The sequence below is a fragment of the Myotis yumanensis genome, unplaced genomic scaffold, assembly GCF_028538775.1.
Source record: "Myotis yumanensis isolate MYYU_CA2020_CCGP unplaced genomic scaffold, mMyoYum1.0.hap1 SCAF_12, whole genome shotgun sequence".
Classification (NCBI taxonomy): Eukaryota; Metazoa; Chordata; class Mammalia; order Chiroptera; family Vespertilionidae; genus Myotis; species Myotis yumanensis.
Genome location: NW_027223763.1, coordinates 24114584 through 24132503, shown reverse-complemented (window position 1 = coordinate 24132503; position 17920 = coordinate 24114584). Strand labels below are relative to the sequence as shown.

At 43.7% G+C, this 17920-nt stretch overlaps 1 protein-coding gene and 1 long non-coding RNA gene across 5 annotated transcripts; one reads left to right on the top strand and one right to left on the bottom strand.

Annotated features, from left to right (window-relative positions):
- Positions 1-526: 526 nt before the first annotated feature.
- LOC139020956 (acyl-coenzyme A amino acid N-acyltransferase 2-like) lies at positions 527-8616 on the bottom strand. Of its 4 annotated transcripts, none has more exons than XM_070431052.1 (5): positions 8072-8616; positions 6204-6291; positions 5031-5501; positions 4600-4802; positions 527-3510 (listed from the first exon to the last, which is right to left on the bottom strand). In XM_070431052.1, exons 3-5 carry the CDS (start codon positions 5488-5490, stop codon positions 2869-2871), a joined length of 1305 nt encoding a protein of 434 aa, XP_070287153.1. In that variant the 5' UTR covers positions 5491-5501; positions 6204-6291; positions 8072-8616; the 3' UTR covers positions 527-2868. The 4 variants fall into 4 exon arrangements, with proteins under 4 accessions (XP_070287153.1, XP_070287155.1, XP_070287156.1 ...); XM_070431054.1 differs by having other exon boundaries at positions 8549-8583; XM_070431055.1 differs by lacking the exon at positions 6204-6291.
- On the top strand, positions 7837-13325 carry LOC139020957 (uncharacterized). The gene is made up of 2 exons (XR_011473389.1): positions 7837-8231; positions 12292-13325. It is a non-coding gene; the product is annotated as an uncharacterized lncRNA (long non-coding RNA).
- The last annotated feature ends 4595 nt before the right edge of the window (positions 13326-17920 follow it).

Here is a 17920-nt window from a genome sequence, read left to right as displayed (position 1 = left end):
GAATTACAGTGCAAGTTGAACGCCCAGCCTCACCAGGTGCTCACTGTTGAAGTGAGAGCATTGAATGGGGAAGGTACACAAGAAGTTAATGTGAGAATTAAATCAGGTAACTAACTGTGAAAAGCCTTTAGCAGAGTTTTTAGTATACAGTAAACACTCAATAAGCATTTTTGTGTCTCCGTTTCTGTAAAATAGGTGGCTTATTGTCAGCTCATCTCCACTCAGAAGGTGACTCTACTCACCATAGATTTCACTTCTCACTATCCCATCATCACAAAGAAAATGTAACACAGTCACCTCTCACTACAATACATAATCCTCAGGTTATGCATATTATGTGACTTACAAAATTTTAAAAGTATAATAAATTCAAAATGGTTATTGATTTTTAATTCCTCTCACTCAATTTTCTTTTTAAATTTTGGCTGTGCAATTTATCCTACTATACCGCCTCAGTCCAGATCAAGGGAGAGTGTCCACGATCCTGATAGTCTTCAGTACAAATAACAGACAAGCCCACAGTCAGTAGCTTAAACAAATAGGGAAATTTATTGAATCCAATAACAAAAAATCCAAAGGTTAAACAGCTATGAAAACAACATAATTAGAGCCCTCGTTCCACTCTCTGCAACTCCTTTGGCTCAGACCTTGTGTATTGGTTTTGTCCTCAGTCTGGCTGCTCTCATGGCCCCAGTATATCCTCAGTCTTAAGACAAAACAACATCCAAAGGGAAAATCTCCCATATCTTTGTTTTCTAAGACAAGGAAAACTTCACCCCAAATTCCCAAATGTCTCTTTCAATCTCCATTATCTTCAGATGTCTCTGACATCTCATTGGCCAGAATGATGTCACATGTCCAAGCCTACACTAATCACTGGATAAAGAGAAAAGACCAATATGATTGGTCCACACCAATTAGCACTCACCTGTGGGGGCTAGAGTTAAGTCTAGAATTCTCCAAGCACAGGGACCCAATTGGAGACTACTAGAAAGGAGGAAGGTTAGGCTACCAAGAATATATGCAGCACAGATTTCAAAACCAATAACACTTTCTACCAGAAGCAACAGAAATCTGTGAAGAGCACATACGAAAATTAGAGAAAAATACCCAGACATGGTTAAAACATGACAATGAAACAATAGAGTGGCAAGCCTTAGAGATAAAGAAAATCCAGAGACTGTTTAGGGCTGACAGGTCGAGAATTATTTGTGTATTAAATAAACTGTTGTCTTTTGTCTAACCACCATGGAAAGGGAATCTGATAGGGTGAAAATCACTGGGACTCACATATGCACTTAAATAGGAAAATAACAAGTCTTCCACATATTAATTTAAACCTGCAGTCAGGCAAAGGATACATGGAAGGAGGGAATAGCTTGGAGAATCAAAATGTCTGGACAAGACAGTCAGGAGTCATCTTTGTCCATAGGTTATGGAAAACACTTGAAATGTGGTTTCACCAGAAGAACACTGCCTCCAGCTTTCATTGGATAAGAAGATTACTAAGGAAAAGCAGGCAGGCAAACCAAGCTGTTGGGCAATGCAATCACCCTTGTTAGTAATGGATCTCATTTTTGTTCACTGTCCACCAAATGGACATGTTCTTCAATGGATGCTTGGCTCATCTCCATACCCATGGGTAGTAAATCTTGATTGTCTAAGATGTTATGGTGGTCTCATTTCCCATGCCTGTGATTGTTTTAGGCATGAACATGTGATAATTTTTGGCCCGTAGACTATCAAGCAAAATAAAACAGAAATAATAGACCCATTCCTGGTCACATTTTGATGGACTCTCAGAACACTAAGAACAAACAGAAAATTGTAAAAAGCTTTCAAAGAAAGAAGGGGAAAAAAAAAACACCAAAGGAGTAACAATCAGACTTCTCATTGGGGATACATTTATTTTAAAGAAACAGAAATTGATGAATCAGATTTGACTGATAACCAAACCAAAAGCTATTCTTAGAAAAGATCACTAAAATAGACAAGTATTTGGTGAGTCAAACTAAGAGGAAAAGGAGATAGCATGTAAATAAACAACAAAGGCACTTGATTAAATTCAATCCCATTCCTGATTGAAATTGTAATAAGAAATATATTTTAGGAATAAAAAGAAGCATCCTATTCTAAAAAAAAAATTAAAGTATCAACTGGAAATCTATAGCAAGCATTACACTTGCCAAAATAAAAAGACCAGAGCACTGAGGGAAAATAATTGTTAACATCAAATTCTATATGAAGAGTTCAGATGACACTCTGATCGCTCCATTGCAAATTTTTCATGCAACAAAGTTGTGAAGAAACCAGGTCAGTTGGTAATCAACTTGTAAAGACACTATGTCATGGATGACCCACAATCTGGATTTGTTTGACTGTCTTTTTGTAAGTGCCATTTAATTTGTTCTCTAGCCACCACGTTAATAAGACATTTGATCTAAAGGCTTGATTAAGTTCAAATTCAACAGTGTTGTTAGAGGTAGTTCTGGGCACTCTACCTTACATCTCATCATGAAACACATAACATCAAATTGACCATTTTCAGAGGTGCTAACTTTGATAGGAGAGTTCAGGTGTTGGCAATACCTGGACCCAAGACATCCCTAACAGGGGTACAAAAGATTCTCTTTGCATTGAAATGGCAACAATTCCTGGTGCATATACACTAATATTCAATTTATAAAAATTCAAAGTACATACAAATTTGTCATAAATACTTCAGAGGCACCCATGCCCTGGTCCTTTGATTTCGTCCAGTTTTCTTGCAGTTCATTCAAGATGTTTGTGAATATAGAGAAATTAGAAGGGCCCCTCTCCTCACCACATCCCTGCCTTATCCTCCTCCATCTCAGCCTCAGCGCTTGCTCAGAGCTGGCTTCTGGTTGGAGTGAGGTGTTGCCTGAAGAATTTCTGGATCTCTCCCCAGGAGTGCTCCTGGGCTGCAGCATGCGCAGCAGGGTCCCCTCCCCAGAGCAGGAGTTGAGAAATGGAAAAATTATAGGAAACGGCAATGGGGTTATTAAGGGGAGCAGAAACGGGGTAAATACGGGATGCATAGCACAGGGGTGCATAGGGCGGCTCTAGAAGGTGGCCTGCCCCTGGGTAGAGCAGCATCCTTCCATTGCTTCTCCCATGGCTCTTCAGCTGCTCCAGGGCCTGCTTAGCATATTCTTTGCTATTCATCGATTGGTCATCCTCTCCTATAATGAAGAGGATCTGACCCTGGGCCTTTTCAATAGGAAACACGCTCCGCTGATTCAGCTTCTCCTGGGGGTCCCCCTTGTAGTGGAGGAGGCTCACAGCCCCTGAGACGTGCACCTGCATACACTCCAGAAACGAGGGAATGGGTGACATAACCAGACCCCTGTACCTGAAAGGAAAGTCGTAGAGGGCAGTAGGCCCATTGATGCAGACAGTGGCAACCACCTGCTTCAGGAAGCAGGCCATGGCCAGCCCGATCTCTGCACCTTTGCTCACGGAAAGCACTCCGATGCCTGGCCCTCGGATCTGAAACACAAAATGAAGGGAACCCATGGCAGGCCATCCACTGAGAAGCCGGGCCACAGGCCACTAGCTAGTATGACGGGCATTAGCACAAGTGAGGAGGGAGTCCTGGCGCTCGGGGTCACCAGCTTTTACAACTGTGAACACTACCCACCTCCTGTCTCTAAGCCTATTGTCTAGGGAATGGGGGGTGGTGATAGTATTACCTACCTGCAGGATTGTTATTGAGGCTCAAGGGAAACAATAGAAATAAACACTCTTTATCAAAGGCAGAGTTCTATAAAAGCCTGAAGGATCTAATGTACCATCAACAATCTACATCCTAAAAGCAGGGGCAGGTGAGCTTTCTGAAGAATCAAGGTCTTCTCTCCAGGTAGGAAAAGAGGTTTCCTGGGTTCTTTCAACTATTATGTTAGTGTGGCTCCTATTTAAGTAGCATTTTACAGCTACAGAGGTTTTGATGTCCATTAACCCAAAGGCTAATCCTAAGGAGGAAAGATTTGAATTCTACCGACAGGTGAATTTCAGGAACCAGCCCAACAGGAAAAGCAGTAGGTCAGAGGAGTGGGTCCTTCCTTCTGTTGTAGGCTGAGGGATCAGAGGGGAGCAAAGGGTCTGAGCGACAAGGGAGGAAAGGACCAGCATTCTGGATAGACATCAGCAAAGACAGAGCCACCTGGTAAATGATTTTGTTCACAATTGTATTCCCAACACCCTTCTGTCATCAGAATCACCTGATAAAAAATTGAAGCACCTGTCTAAAATAAAAAGGAAGCACTTTAAATGCAAGAAGTCTTGGCTTTCTGCCCATTGAAAATAATCATAATATCCACCCTTTTTTTCTTGTCTTTTTCTTCACTGGGTCTGTAGTAAGCACTAAGCTGATCTCCAATCAATCCCACAGTCCCCTAAGGCAGATATGAGCATCAATCCTACAAGGTAGATAATAGCATTCCCATTTTAACTGTAAACTGTTGTACTATGCCCAGGTTTAAACAGACTGGTAAAATTATTAGAACAGACATCTATAATTTTTTTTTTTTTTGTCTTTTGCTATAAGGTTACAAGGTAAAATGAAAAAATTTTAAATACCTTGGGATGAGCTAGTAGCAAGTTGGCAGCTTCCTCAAAATATTCCAGGTCCACCTCCCTCAGTAGCTTGGGCAGGTCTTCATAGGCAAAGTATGCTAATGCCAGGACTGCAAAGCCATGGGCAGCCAGCAGACTGGCTCGGAATTCAACTAGACCCCCTATGCCCCCAAACAAATCCACGATTCCTGGGAAAGGGCCTTCCCCTGAGAACAGCAAAGAGAGGAGAGAATGCGATTAGAAAGAGGCAGAAGAGGGTCAAGTGGAGAGCACAGGCAGTGCAAAATGAATTCCACCTTCACACACAAACACACAAGGGCAAGTTCGTTTTAATAGACCGCGGGGCATACTAGTTCTCCGATACTTTGATGCCCTTTGATTTTGTCTTTATTTCCATCAACACTGTTTTCTCCACCACCGAAGACCAGTCTCACCTGGAGGGAGAAAAAGGGCTCCCCGCACGCGGCCTTCTCGGATGGGCACCCGCTGCGTCCCGGGGCTGCGGAACCAGCGCTGCACCACCTGGCTGGCCCGGGGCTGAGCCGTGGCTGAATCGTGGGAGCACACTGAGTCATATAAGTCCAGAGTGACCAAAAAGGGGCTGTTCACATCCCTCTTCAGCAGCCTCCCAAAAGGCCTGTCAGGCTTCATAGACCAGAAGAGGCCCATGGGCTGGACCCCCACATAGTCGCCTCCAACTGCAGGAGCCTGCTTCAGGTCCAGCTCACCGGCCTCGTCAGCCCTGTAGAAGGCTTTGGACCGGTACAGGTGTCCCTTCTCATCCTTCAGAGATGCCGCGAGGGTCACCAGCTGCAACGGAGGCAGGCCTGTCGCTCGGATGTGCACGGGCTCGTCAGAAAGGGCACTGGCTGGGGTGGCTGTCAGCTGGAACATTGGCGACTGCCCTGCAGTGAAAGAGGAGGCTTTGCATTGGAGAAAATTCCAAGGGAAAAATCCAGACCAGGCTTGTGTGAGGTCCAGCCAAGTTAGATTTCTGGAGACGGTACAAGGTCTGCTGAACATTTTGAGGAGGGCGAGGAGACTGCGCAGAGAGCGCCTATTTTTCTCCTTTAAATAGGAGGAAACAGGTTAAGTGACACGTCAAAGTCTCATAAATAATTAATAGTAGAACTGGAAATTCAAGCTGGGTCCAGCACCACAGTCTCCTGTCTTATCCATTATATAACAGTGTGTTAAATCTTAGTTGTGTGGTTTTAAGACAGTTGAGCTTTAATTCCTCAGTGGAGATAATACCCGTGGGGCCAATTTCACAGGGTGTTTGTTGGAACCCAAAGGTGCATGAGGAAGGGCTTACAGGACAACCAGTGCTGATTTTCTTCCCCCCTGCCTACCTGGGCTACAGGCACATAAACACAAAATATACTGTGGTGTGTTTACTTTCTGTCTCTAAGCTCTCCCTGCCCTTGTAAATCTGACCTCCTGCTCTTTCACAGTTCCTATTATTGGTTCCTTTTAAGGGAAAACAAAACTTTATGATTTTGTCTCTATGTTTGTAGTAAAGAAACTATAATGTTTATTTGATCAGCCATTTCTTACTCTGCTCAATTATGAGGAAAATTTGGGGTGTTCCTTTCTTATCTTCCTACCTTCCTTTTCTTTTTCTTTTTTGCTTTCTTTCTCCCTTTCTCTCCTTTCTTCCTTTTTTCAAATTTTCATTTCTCAAAGGATTTGAACCTGTTTACAGACAAACAATTAGAGTAAAATAAAAATAAAATAGGGACCTGGGAAAATATGAGCTAGAATCAGAGGCATTGATAAAAGAAAACCTGGAAGAGGAGCCACCACAACTGTGAACAGCACCCACCCGAGGAGCTGTTACCAACTGAGGAGCAGCTGCTACCACAACCGCCCGAGAAGCAACCACAGCCCGAGGAGCCACTGCCACCCATGGAGCAGCCACTGAGCGACTCAACATCTAGATATGGCTGTCTGATCAAACATGGTAGACAAAGAAACCCCCAAAGGAAAGAAAAATAGGACTCACCATAAAAGCAACTAAGTGATACAGAGGCATGCAACATGACAGAAAAAGAATTCAGATTAAGGATCCTAGAGTGCATAAACCGGATGGAGGAAAAAATCAGCAACTTATGCAAGAAGCAAGAAGAAACAGATGAAAAAAATCAATAAATTATGTAAGAACCAAGAAGAAATGAAGAGTGATATAGCTGCAATAAAAAACACCATTGAAAGTTTCAATAGTAGACTAGGAGAAGCAGAGGACCGAATTAGCAAATTAGAAGACAGAGAAGCAAAACACACCCAAACTGAACAGCAATTGGAGAAAAAAACTAAAAGACAGGAGGAGAGCCTAAGGGAGCTACGGGACAACATGAAACGAAACAACATACAAATAATAAGGGTGCCAGAACAACAGAAAGAGGAACAAGGGTTAGAAAACCTATTTGAAGAAATAATATCAGAAAACTTCCCAGAGGTGGGGAAGAAAAAAATCACACAAGCACAGAGAGTCCCAAACAAGGTGAACCCAAAAAGACCCACACCAAGACACATCATTATTACCATGGCAAATGTTCAGGACAAAGATAGAATCTTAAAGGCTGCAAGAGAGAGACGGAAAGTTACATACAAGGGATCTCCCATTAGATTATCAAATTATTTCTCAACAGAAACACATCAGGCCCGAAAAGAATGGACAGAAATTTACAAAGTGATGCAAAGCAAAGGACTGAATCCAAGAATACTCTATCCAGCAAGGCTATCATTCAAAATTGAAGGGGAAATAAGAAGCTTCACAGACAAAAAAAGTCTAAGGGAGTTTATCACCACCAAGCCAGCAATGCAAGAAATGCTAAAGGGACTGGTGTAAAAAGAATAAATAAAAAGCTCAGAAAGAAAACAGCCACACACAAAAAGAAATGGCTACAAACAAGTACCTTTCAATAATAACTTTAAACGTAAATGGACTAAATGCTCCAACCAAAAGACATCGAATGGCTGAATGGATAAAAAAACATGACCCATATATTTTCTGTCTACAAGAGACCCACCTCAGAAGAAGGGACTCACACAGACTGAAAGTGAAGGGATGGAAAAATATCTTTCAGGCAAATGGAAATGAAAAAAAGCTGGGGTAGCAAGCAATACTTATATTGGACAAAATAGACCTCAAAGTGAAGGCCACGACAAGAGATAAGGAAAGCCACTTCATAATACTAAAGGGATCAATACAACAAGAAGATATAACCCTGATAAACATATATGCACTGTGGGAAGAGCTCAGGAGATTTATCTCAGTGCTGCAGCAGATGCAATGGCGTGAGCACACTCCGCCTATACAAGCTTCCTCGGCACACCAGGAAGTGGCATCGCCCGCCTGAGAAGACCCCCTAGAGCCCCTACATAGTACCCTGATCTTTCCTACTATTGGTTGCCCTATGGATGTTGTAAACTTCTGATTGGTCTGGAATGTTATATATACTGCTGCACTCACACAATAAAGTTGGATCTGCGTCACTGAACCGTCCCCGGAGTCAGGCATGCTTCGTTAGGACTCCGTTCGGCCTCACCCCCGCGGACCCCCTGTATCAGCTGGCGCCACGAACAGGGATTCCCGGATCAAAAAGAAAGTCGGCAGGCAAGCCTAAGGTCGGGTGAGTGCCCCTCTGTAACTATGGGAAACTTTCGGACGCTCCATGCGTCCTTACAGAGCAGGCGAGTAAAGGTAACAGAAAGGGAGCTACAAAAGCTCTGGGCTATCCTAATAGCATTTAACCCCTGGCTCTCTGCCACCGGCAGTGCGGGCTGGGGAACAGAAGACCCTTTACCTCCCTATTCCCCTCCAGAGCCCTCTGCCCCCACAGATTCCTGGGTTGTTTTCTATAAGACAAAAGAAGTTTCTCAAAGCTCAAGGAAGGCTGAAACTGAGAGAGAAAAAACCTCTAGCGAGGTGAAAGCAGGGAAGTCTCACCAGGAGGCTTCCTGCCGGAGTCACTCCCTCGCTCCCCTAGCAGAGCGAACAAAAAGTTTAACTGCCCATCGGCCCCCAAGTAAAAAAAAAAAAAAAAAAAAAAAAAAAAAAAAAAAAAAAAAAGGGGGGGGGGGGCCATTGCCATGGAGGTTGCCATGGAGAGCAGGGAGAGAGAGTTCTTTGTTGATTTTTGCTTATCTAAGGTATGCGAGGACCCTAGCTGCTGGCAGACAAACTTATCTCTGTCCAGTTTTCTTCTCTTTAACCCTTCCAATACTAAATTAGACTAATACAATATACTTAGGATTACCGAGAAAGGAAGCACCTACTTTTATTAATCTAAAGAAATGCTGAATGTTTAACTTGCCAACTAAAAGTTTAATGTTCTAGTTAAATTAAATTGGGAAAAATTATAATTGTGGTAACTAAATGTCTAAAATATAGAAAGAAAATCTTGTCAGTTTTAATTTAATTGATATCTCTTAATAATTATAAAAGGTATATAATCTTTAAATCATATATATACATATATATTTGATGGTCTTCCAAGTTGGATTTCAAAACTATAACCAAGGAATGACTTTGGGACATTTCACGGGCCCTGAAATGTTTTCAAAAGTTTATTCTCTCTTCTTAAAGGATTTTTAATAAAGCCAATTTAATATACTTGAAATCACATGGAAAGCTTTATCAAATATAAATTAATAAATATATTTTAAGTTTTTGCCTCTAAGAAAGGAAAAAACAAGTTATTTTGTTTGATATTTCTTAAAATACAGCAGTAGAATTTTAAGATGTAATTTAAAATAACAAAAGCTCCTCGCCACTGCATTTTAAATTAGGCTGGAGGTGAGGCAGCGCTTGCACCTCGTGAATCAGACATAAAACTTTACTAAATTTACTAACTTTATTAATAAACATATCTACTATAAGAAGCCAGTATCTTTGTAAGCAATTGAATCCTAGTAAAGTAAAATTCTTCTAAAAAAGTTACTGAAGGCTTCCCATGATCCCTCTGTATATGCAAATAAGCCGAAAGGGAATGCTGTTTAAAAATATTATTTTAAATTTAATAAAAAAGAGAAATTTAAAAATTTTGAAATATCTTCCACTAATATTTATAGGATAATCTAATAATTTGCTGTTAAAATACCAAATCTGAAAGTACAGTCACCATAAATGTTTAATGACTTTGACTTGAAATACATGGCCTTGTGGTACTATCAGTCAACATCCAGAAAGTAACCCTGTAGGTTACTTAGTGTAAAAGAAAAAAGATTTTTTTTTAAATTAAAGTTCTCCAAGTTTAACCCAGCAGAAGGAGGATGAGCCAGACAACAAACAGCCTGGAGATCACATGGGGCATGGTAAAGAAGACTGTACAGAGAACGTCTTTCTTGCCATGCTAGCAGTAATCATCTGTATGGTATAATATTACCTAGGGCAAATGTGGAAGTATTTCAGACTTATGCACCTGACCCTTCATGGGTAAGAACCCTTACATGGGCTGATTCTTCCAGGAGGACCACAGGTGGGGCAAGGAAGCATATGGACAAGGTATTATTGCACAGCTGTTGCCACCCAGCTTCCCTTTTGTATGACTCTAAATCAAGCCACTGCTCCCTTGTGTGTAAAATTAAAGAGAGGTTTTTGGCCAGCCTGGACCCCAAAGAACGGGGAAGAAACGGCTCAAGTACATGTATTATCTCTACTTGTTCTAGGGAAAGGTGCAGAAAATATAAGTGTGCTAAGGCAACTCCCCCCCCCCCCCCCCCCACTAAGCCTTTACGTAAATGGTCTTAAGTATGGAATACCACTGAGGAAGAAGTTAATTGGCAAGACTGTTATAGTAATTATCCTACCACCAGCAAACTTAATAATTTTTTTCTTTATAGACTGGAGCCCTTATGGTTCTCTGTATAGTATCCTTACATGATATTGTTCTACAATGTCATTATTGTACATTTATCCCAAACAAGCTTACAAACTAATTCTTTGAATGTTTGGCAGTAATTTAATTAAGGACATGAAAGGATTTAATCCCTTCCACTGTGTGGAAGGCCCCCTGGGAAGGCACTTAAGCATTCTATATTGACCTCTCTTGCCCTTTTTGCCAAGGGGGTCCCTCTTCCAATTGCCCACAGCTGTTATCTGAGCTCTTCGTTCAAACTGGGATCATGAAAAGCTGGTACCATGGATCTGTCTCTTGCCCAATGGCATAAGCTGGGCCCTAAGGAACCTGGGTTCCCTATGATCAATGCCAGGGCCCCGCCAGCAGGCGAGGGGATCCAAAGGCAGTTGCTGGGCATGGAGGCCACAGGGGCATAGGCTACCAAGGAGACAGAACTGTACCTCACATCACCCTGCTTGGCCCCGAAGGATGGCTGGTTAGTCAAAGACGGGTAAGATTCCTTGAGGAGGAACAACCTAAGACAGGCACAGTTGCAGAGGGGCCAGCAGAAGAGAACTTGGGGGTCAACAGAGGTGGAGCACAGATCCTCACCCCCCCCCCCCCCCAACTATGCAGGGGCTTGAACACTCGCCCCTTCTGAGGGAGGTCTCCTGCCCCCATGGCTGCTGCGCTTCCCACGTCCAGCTCAGATCGGTACCCAGGTAACAGAAAGAGACTTGGCCCAGCTGAGATCAGTACCCAGACAACAGAGACTTGGCTGACAATAACTACCCTATATCTACAACCAGCCTAACACCAGGAATGCTCAGGGCTTTCTCAAGGATGCAAAATAATCCTTTCCATTAACATTTACAGTGTAAACTAAGATTGTTTTTAAAGTATTAAATTTGACAGTAAAATAGCAGTCAGGTTTTCAAATTAAAATTGGCTCAAGAAGTATTAACCAAAATTTTCATTTCATGGAAAAATTGCTTAACATACAATGAACCTAAAACAGTCATATTTTTGTGCAAAAAATTAAAATTTAAAGTTATCTAGACTGCATTACAAAAATTTTCCAAAAGCCTCCTCATAATTAAATCAAAAAAGGGGGGATAATGGAAAAATACCATGTAAGGAAAAATATCCTGTAACTAAATTACATCTAGAAAAATTTTTTCATTTATAATGCTAACAGGGAGACACCCAGGAAAACACACATGGTGTCAAAATAAGCCAAAGGAAAATCATTTGGGCAAATATAAAAAGGACCCCAAGTAAGATTTCCTTTATTAACCTTTGGTCGAGAATACGTTTATATATTTTCAGAAAACAACTCCAAGGCCATATGGATTCCTGCAACAGAGAGGAATTATCAGGAATGCTCCAGCCATGAAGACAAGAGGAAAAACAATCCAGAGATAGAGGCAGTTAGCTTGCACAAGCTATTTCCTCATTTAACCCTCTCTGGCTGCAAGCATCTCATACGGGCATGCAAAACATGCGGCCCCCTATTGCCTTTAGGCCCCCTCTAGCCACAAGAGGTCAACCCCTGGGGGCTCCAACCCAATGCCTTATGGACAGAACAAAGAACTAAAAACCCAGATTCAAAAAGAAAAAGAAGGGGGAAATACAGGCACGCCCCAACAACTATTACAACAGGCCTTATTAATTCTCAATTATTTTCATTTTGCCCCCGACGGTCTTCCTCCCATTTTCAAACATTGGGGAGGTCTCAGGGACGTACCAACACCTCTCCCCTTGGTCCGGTGGAGAGATCCACTAACCAGGACTTGGAAGGGCCCCGATCCACTCTTAACCCAAGGGAGAGGGTTTGCTTGTGTATTTCCAGAAGGTGAGAAAAACCCCGCATGGATTCCTGCCCGTAACATCAAACCCTGCACCAACAGCGATGAGCTGTAGACCACCACCACCACCATTACCCCCGGTAGAGGAAATGGAGGACCTGACCATAGAGGACAACCAGCCCCAGCGGCGGAGACGACCAAGACACCGATGAGCCCACAACATTACCTGGGGAGACATCAAGAACCTACAGGATCAAGCTGCGCGCATGGCACCAGAAGGCAATCCGTCAGAAGGGACATTATTCCTATTAATGTGTGCCATCATAACAGTGAACTCTCAGGCGCGAGCACAACATGTATGGGCAGCCGTACCTCATCCAGGGGTGCTCATGCCTGTCAGCGCCAACAGCCTACAATTCCCCGCTGTCCAAGTGTCTGACTGCTCTGTGGACTTACCCTGTGATGGAGCGGAACTGGTCTCATTGCCATAGAACGGACGGTATGGGCTGATAGCAGTAGCCCTAACCTCCTTAAGTGGACTCTAGATAATGGGACTGCCCCGGGACAAGGGTGGATATACCTAGCACCTCATGCAGTAATACCCGAGTGAAACCCGTTGAGTTTAGTTTCTTAAGTGATGCCCTCAGCTGTCTAACCTCCTGGTTAAACTCAGCCAACCTCTTCATTTGGGGAGTCATGATAGTAGGATTCGTCGTAGGAATAGTATTATTTTGCTGTTTATACAACATGTTCAATAAGCTAAGTGCTCAGCAAGCCATGATTATACACGTCCAGCAGGCACTAATAAGAAAAGAAGGGGGAGATGTGGGAAGAGCTCAGGAGATTTATCTCAGTGCTGCAGCAGATGCAATGGCGTGAGCACACTCCGCCTATACAAGCTTCCTCGGCACACCAGGAAGTGGCATCGCCTGCCTGAGAAGACCCCCTAGAGCCCCTACATAGTACCCTGATCTTTCCTACTATTGGTTGCCCTATGGATGTTGTAAACTTCTGATTGGTCTGGAATGTTATATATACTGCTGCACTCACACAATAAAGTTGGATCTGCGTCACTGAACCGTCCCCGGAGTCAGGCATGCTTCGTTAGGACTCCGTTCGGCCTCACCCCCGCGGACCCCCTGTATCAATGCACCCAATGCAGGAGCACACAAATACATAAAAAAAACTCCTGGAAGATATCAAAGGAGAGATCGAGAACAATACAATCATAGTAGCGGACTTTAATACACCACTAACATCACTGGATAAATCCGCTAGACAAACAATCAGCAAAGAAACAGCAATCCTAAATGACTCACTAGATCAGATGGACTTAATTGACATCTTCAGAACACTTCACCCCAAAGCCGCGGAATGTACATTCTTCTCAAGGGCTCATGGGACAGATTCAAAAATAGATCACATATTGGGTCATAAACAAAGTCTCCCCAAATTCAAGAAGATTGAAATCATACCAAGCATCTTCTCAGACCACGATGGCATAATATTAGAAATAAACTACAATAAAAACAACCCAAAATACTCAAACACTTGGAAGCTGAATAGCATGTTATTAAATATTGATTGGGTTACCAATGAGATCAAAGAAGAAATTAAAAACATCCTGGAAACTAATGACAATGAAAACACAACAATCCAAAACCTATGGGACACAATGAAAGCAATCCTGAGAGGGAAGTTTATAGCTCTACAGGCCTATCTCAAAAAACAAGAAAAAATGATAATAAATCATCTAACTCTACAACTCAAAGAATTAGAAAGAGAGCAACAAGAAAAGCCCAGAGTGCACAGAAGGAAGAAGATAATAAAGATTATTGCAGAAATAAATGACATAGAGACCAAAAAAAAAAAACAATACATAAAATCAGTGAAACCAAGAGCTGGTTCTTTGAAAGGATAAACAAGATTGATGAACCTCTAGCCAGGCTCACCAAGAAGCAAAGAGAGAGGGCCCAAATAAACAATATCAGAAATGATAGAGGCGAAATAACAACAGACCCCACAGAAATACAAATGATGGTTAAACAATACTATGGACAACTCTACTCCACCAAATTAGACAATCTGGAGGAAATGGACATATTCCTAGAAAACTACAACATTCCAAAACTCAATCAGGAAGAATCTAAAAATCTCAACAGGCCAATAACTATGGAAGAAATTGAAGCAGTCATCAAAAAGCTTCCAGCAAACAAAAGACCAGGACCATATGGCTTCACAGGGGAGTTTTACCAAACATTCAAGAAAGAACTAAAACCTACCCTCCTCAGACTACTACAAAAAATCCAAGAGGAAGGAACACTTCCAAGCTCATTCTATGAAGCCAGCATCACCCTAATACCAAAACCAGGTAAAGACAACACAATGAAAGAGAATTACAGGCCAATATCCCTCATGAACATAGATGCCAAAATCCTCAACAAAATCTTAGCAAATCCAATCCAGCAGTACATCAGAAAGATCATACACCATGACCAAGTAGGATTTATCCCAGAGATGCAAGGATGGTACAATATCCTCAAATCAATAAATGTGATACATCACATAAACAAATTGAAAGAAAAAAAACCACATAGTCTATCAATTGATGCAGAAAAAGCATTTGACAAAATCCAACACCCATTTTTGATAAAAACTCTCAGCAAGGTAGGAATAGAAGGATCATACCTCAACATAATAAAAGCCATATATGACAAACCCACAGCCAACATCATACTCAATGGACAAAAGCTAACACCATTTCCCCTAAGAACAGGAGCAAGACAGGGATGCCCACTCTCACCACTCCTGTTCGATATAATCCTGGAAGTATTAGCCATTGCAATTAGACAAGAAGAAGAAATAAAAGGCATCCAAATTGGAAAAGAAGAAGTAAAACTGTCCTTATTTGCAGATGACAGGATATTATACATAAAAAACCCTAAAGACTCCATCAAAAAACTATTAGACTTAATAAATGAATTCGGCAATGTAGCAGGATACAAAATTAATGCCAAGAAATCTATGGCATTTTTATACACCAATAGTGAACTTCCAGAAAGAGAGACTAAAAAAACAATCCCATTTACCATCGCACCAAAAAAATTAAGCTACCTAAGAATAAACTTAACTAAGGAAGTAAAAGACCTCTACTCAGAAAACTATAGGACGCTGAAAAAAGAGATAGAGGAAGACATAAACAGATGGAAGAACATACCATGTTCTTGGATTGGTAGAATCAACATAATTAAAATGTCCATACTACCCAAAGCAATCTATAAATTCAACGCACTTCCCATTAAAATACCAATGGCATATTTCACAGGCCTAGAATGAACTCTCCAAAAATTCATCTGGAATAAAAAACGACCCCGAATAGCTGCAGCAATCCTGAGAAAGAACAAAGTAGGTGGGATCTCAATACCAGATATCAAGCTGTATTACAAAGCCACTGCTCTCAAAACTGCCTGGTATTGGCACAAGAACAGACATATAGATCAATAGAATAGAATAGAATAGAATAGAATAGAATGAGAGCCCAGAAATTGGCCCTAACCAATATGCTCAATTAATATTTGACAAAGGAGGCAAGAACATACAATGGAGTCAAGACAGTCTCTTCAATAAATGGTGTTGGGAAAATTAGACGGATACATGCAAGAAAATGAAACTAGACCACCAACTTACACCATACACAAAAATAAACTCAAAATGGATAAAGCTGATGGCTGTTTGCAGGCTGGCCAACCCCCCCCCCCCCAGTGGGGACCCTCACCCCATGAGGGTGTGGCCAGCTTGGGTGAGGGGCTGATGGCTGTTTGCAGGCTGGCCACAGCCCCTTCAGGGTGGGGGGTCCTGCTGGGGTGCCTGGCCAGTCTGGGTGAGGGACTGATGGCTGTTTGCAGGCTGGCCAAGCCCCCCAGTGGGGACCCTCACCCCATGAGGGTGTAGCCATCCTGGGTGAGGGGCTGATGGCTTTTGCAGGCTGGCCAAGGCCCCCAACCACCCAAGCTCCCAGTGGAGGCTGGCTGGAAGCAGGTATCTGGGATTTATTTGTCTTCTATAATTGAAACTTTGTTGCCTTGAGCAGAGGCCACAGCCAGTCAGGGCAGGTGGGAAGCTTGGCTTCCTCCATTGCCAGGGCAACCAAGCCTCCTGCTTGCTCCAGCTCCGTGGCTGCCGGCCGCCATCTTGGTTGGGTTAATTTGCATATGGTCGCTCTGATTGGCTGGTGGGTGTGGCTTGGGGTGTAGGGGAGGTGCAGTCAATTTGCATGTTTCTCTTTTATTAGATTAGATTTGGAGGTCATATTGCACAAATCTCTGGCACATTGTATTGCTTGTAGCAGTTACAAGTCCCCATCAACGTTCAAATAGAGAGAACATAGCCCACAGACAAGGCTGTCTGGGTCGAAGGCCACTACAGTGTGAGATGCCCATCTGGTCAGGAGGATAGGGAGGCCCGAGGTCCATGGACCCCCATGGCTGCCTTAAAGAAGGGCTGGCCGCCCCCGGCTTGCCACCCTCCCCATGGAGTGGAGGGCATTCTGTGAGCAGCAGGTGTTTGTGGGCTGTGGGTGTTAGGCCTTTAACCCAACTTCCTGTGATGAGGAAGCCCCACCACTCTGCGTGAGGAGCCAGGTAGCCCAGCCAGTGTGGCTCACTGGTCAGGTGACCCGGGTGGCGCAGTGTCTGGAAAGGTAGGGGGAGTGCCTAGGGGACCAGCCTGAAGTGGTTAGGAGGTGAACCAGGGCCTCGGGATCACCCGGAAGTGGTCAGGTCAGCCAGGGTTTGTTGGGTCCGGATGACCAGCTGGAAGTGGTTACGTCATCCAAAGGGAGGGGCCAGGTGGACAGACGGAAGTGGTGATGTGACCCCTGGGTGGGCTGGGCCAAGGTGAACACCCGGAGGTGGTCAGGTCAGCAAGGGGGTGGGGCCCAGGGACCAGCTGGAGTGGTGACGTCGTTGACGGGGAGGGGCCAAGTCAACCGCCAGAAGTGATGACGTGACCCCGGGGGTGGGCTGGGCCTGGGCCCAGGTGAAGGCCCGGAGTGGTCAGGTCAGCAAGAAGGCGGGGCCCGGGGACCGGCAAGCTTGGGGACGTCATCGAGGGGAAGGAGCCAGGTGGATAGCCAGAAGTGGTGACCTGACCCCTGGGTGGGCTGGGCCCAGGTGGACACCTGGAAGTGGTCAGGTGAGCCAGGGCTTGGGGCCCGCTCAACAGCTGGAGGTGGTCAGGTGGACAGGCTGGTGGGGCCAGGTGAGTGCGGAGGAGAGTCACAAGAGGACACAAAATCCCCACTGTCCTGTGGTCCCAGACTCTGGATGGCACCAAGGAGGTCCCCGTCCTCAAGGAAGGGCATTCCCCATGAATGAGGCAGATAGCTGGCCCTCAGGGCCCGACCACCAGTAAGTGACTCTGGAGGGGCCAGCACACGGCTCCCAGAATGGAAAGGGTGTTACATAGTGGCTCTCGTGGTTCATAGGCCTTCAGACTAGACTTACATCAGCTTTCCTCGGTTCCAGCTTGCCAATTGCAGCTCTTCAGCTTCTACAGTAAATGTAATTCTCGGTATACATTCTGTTGCTGTTGTTTCTTTGGAGAACCTCAACGAATACAGATTTGGGTACTGACTGGTTGGTAAACTAACGAATGTAAGATCACCTAGTTGAT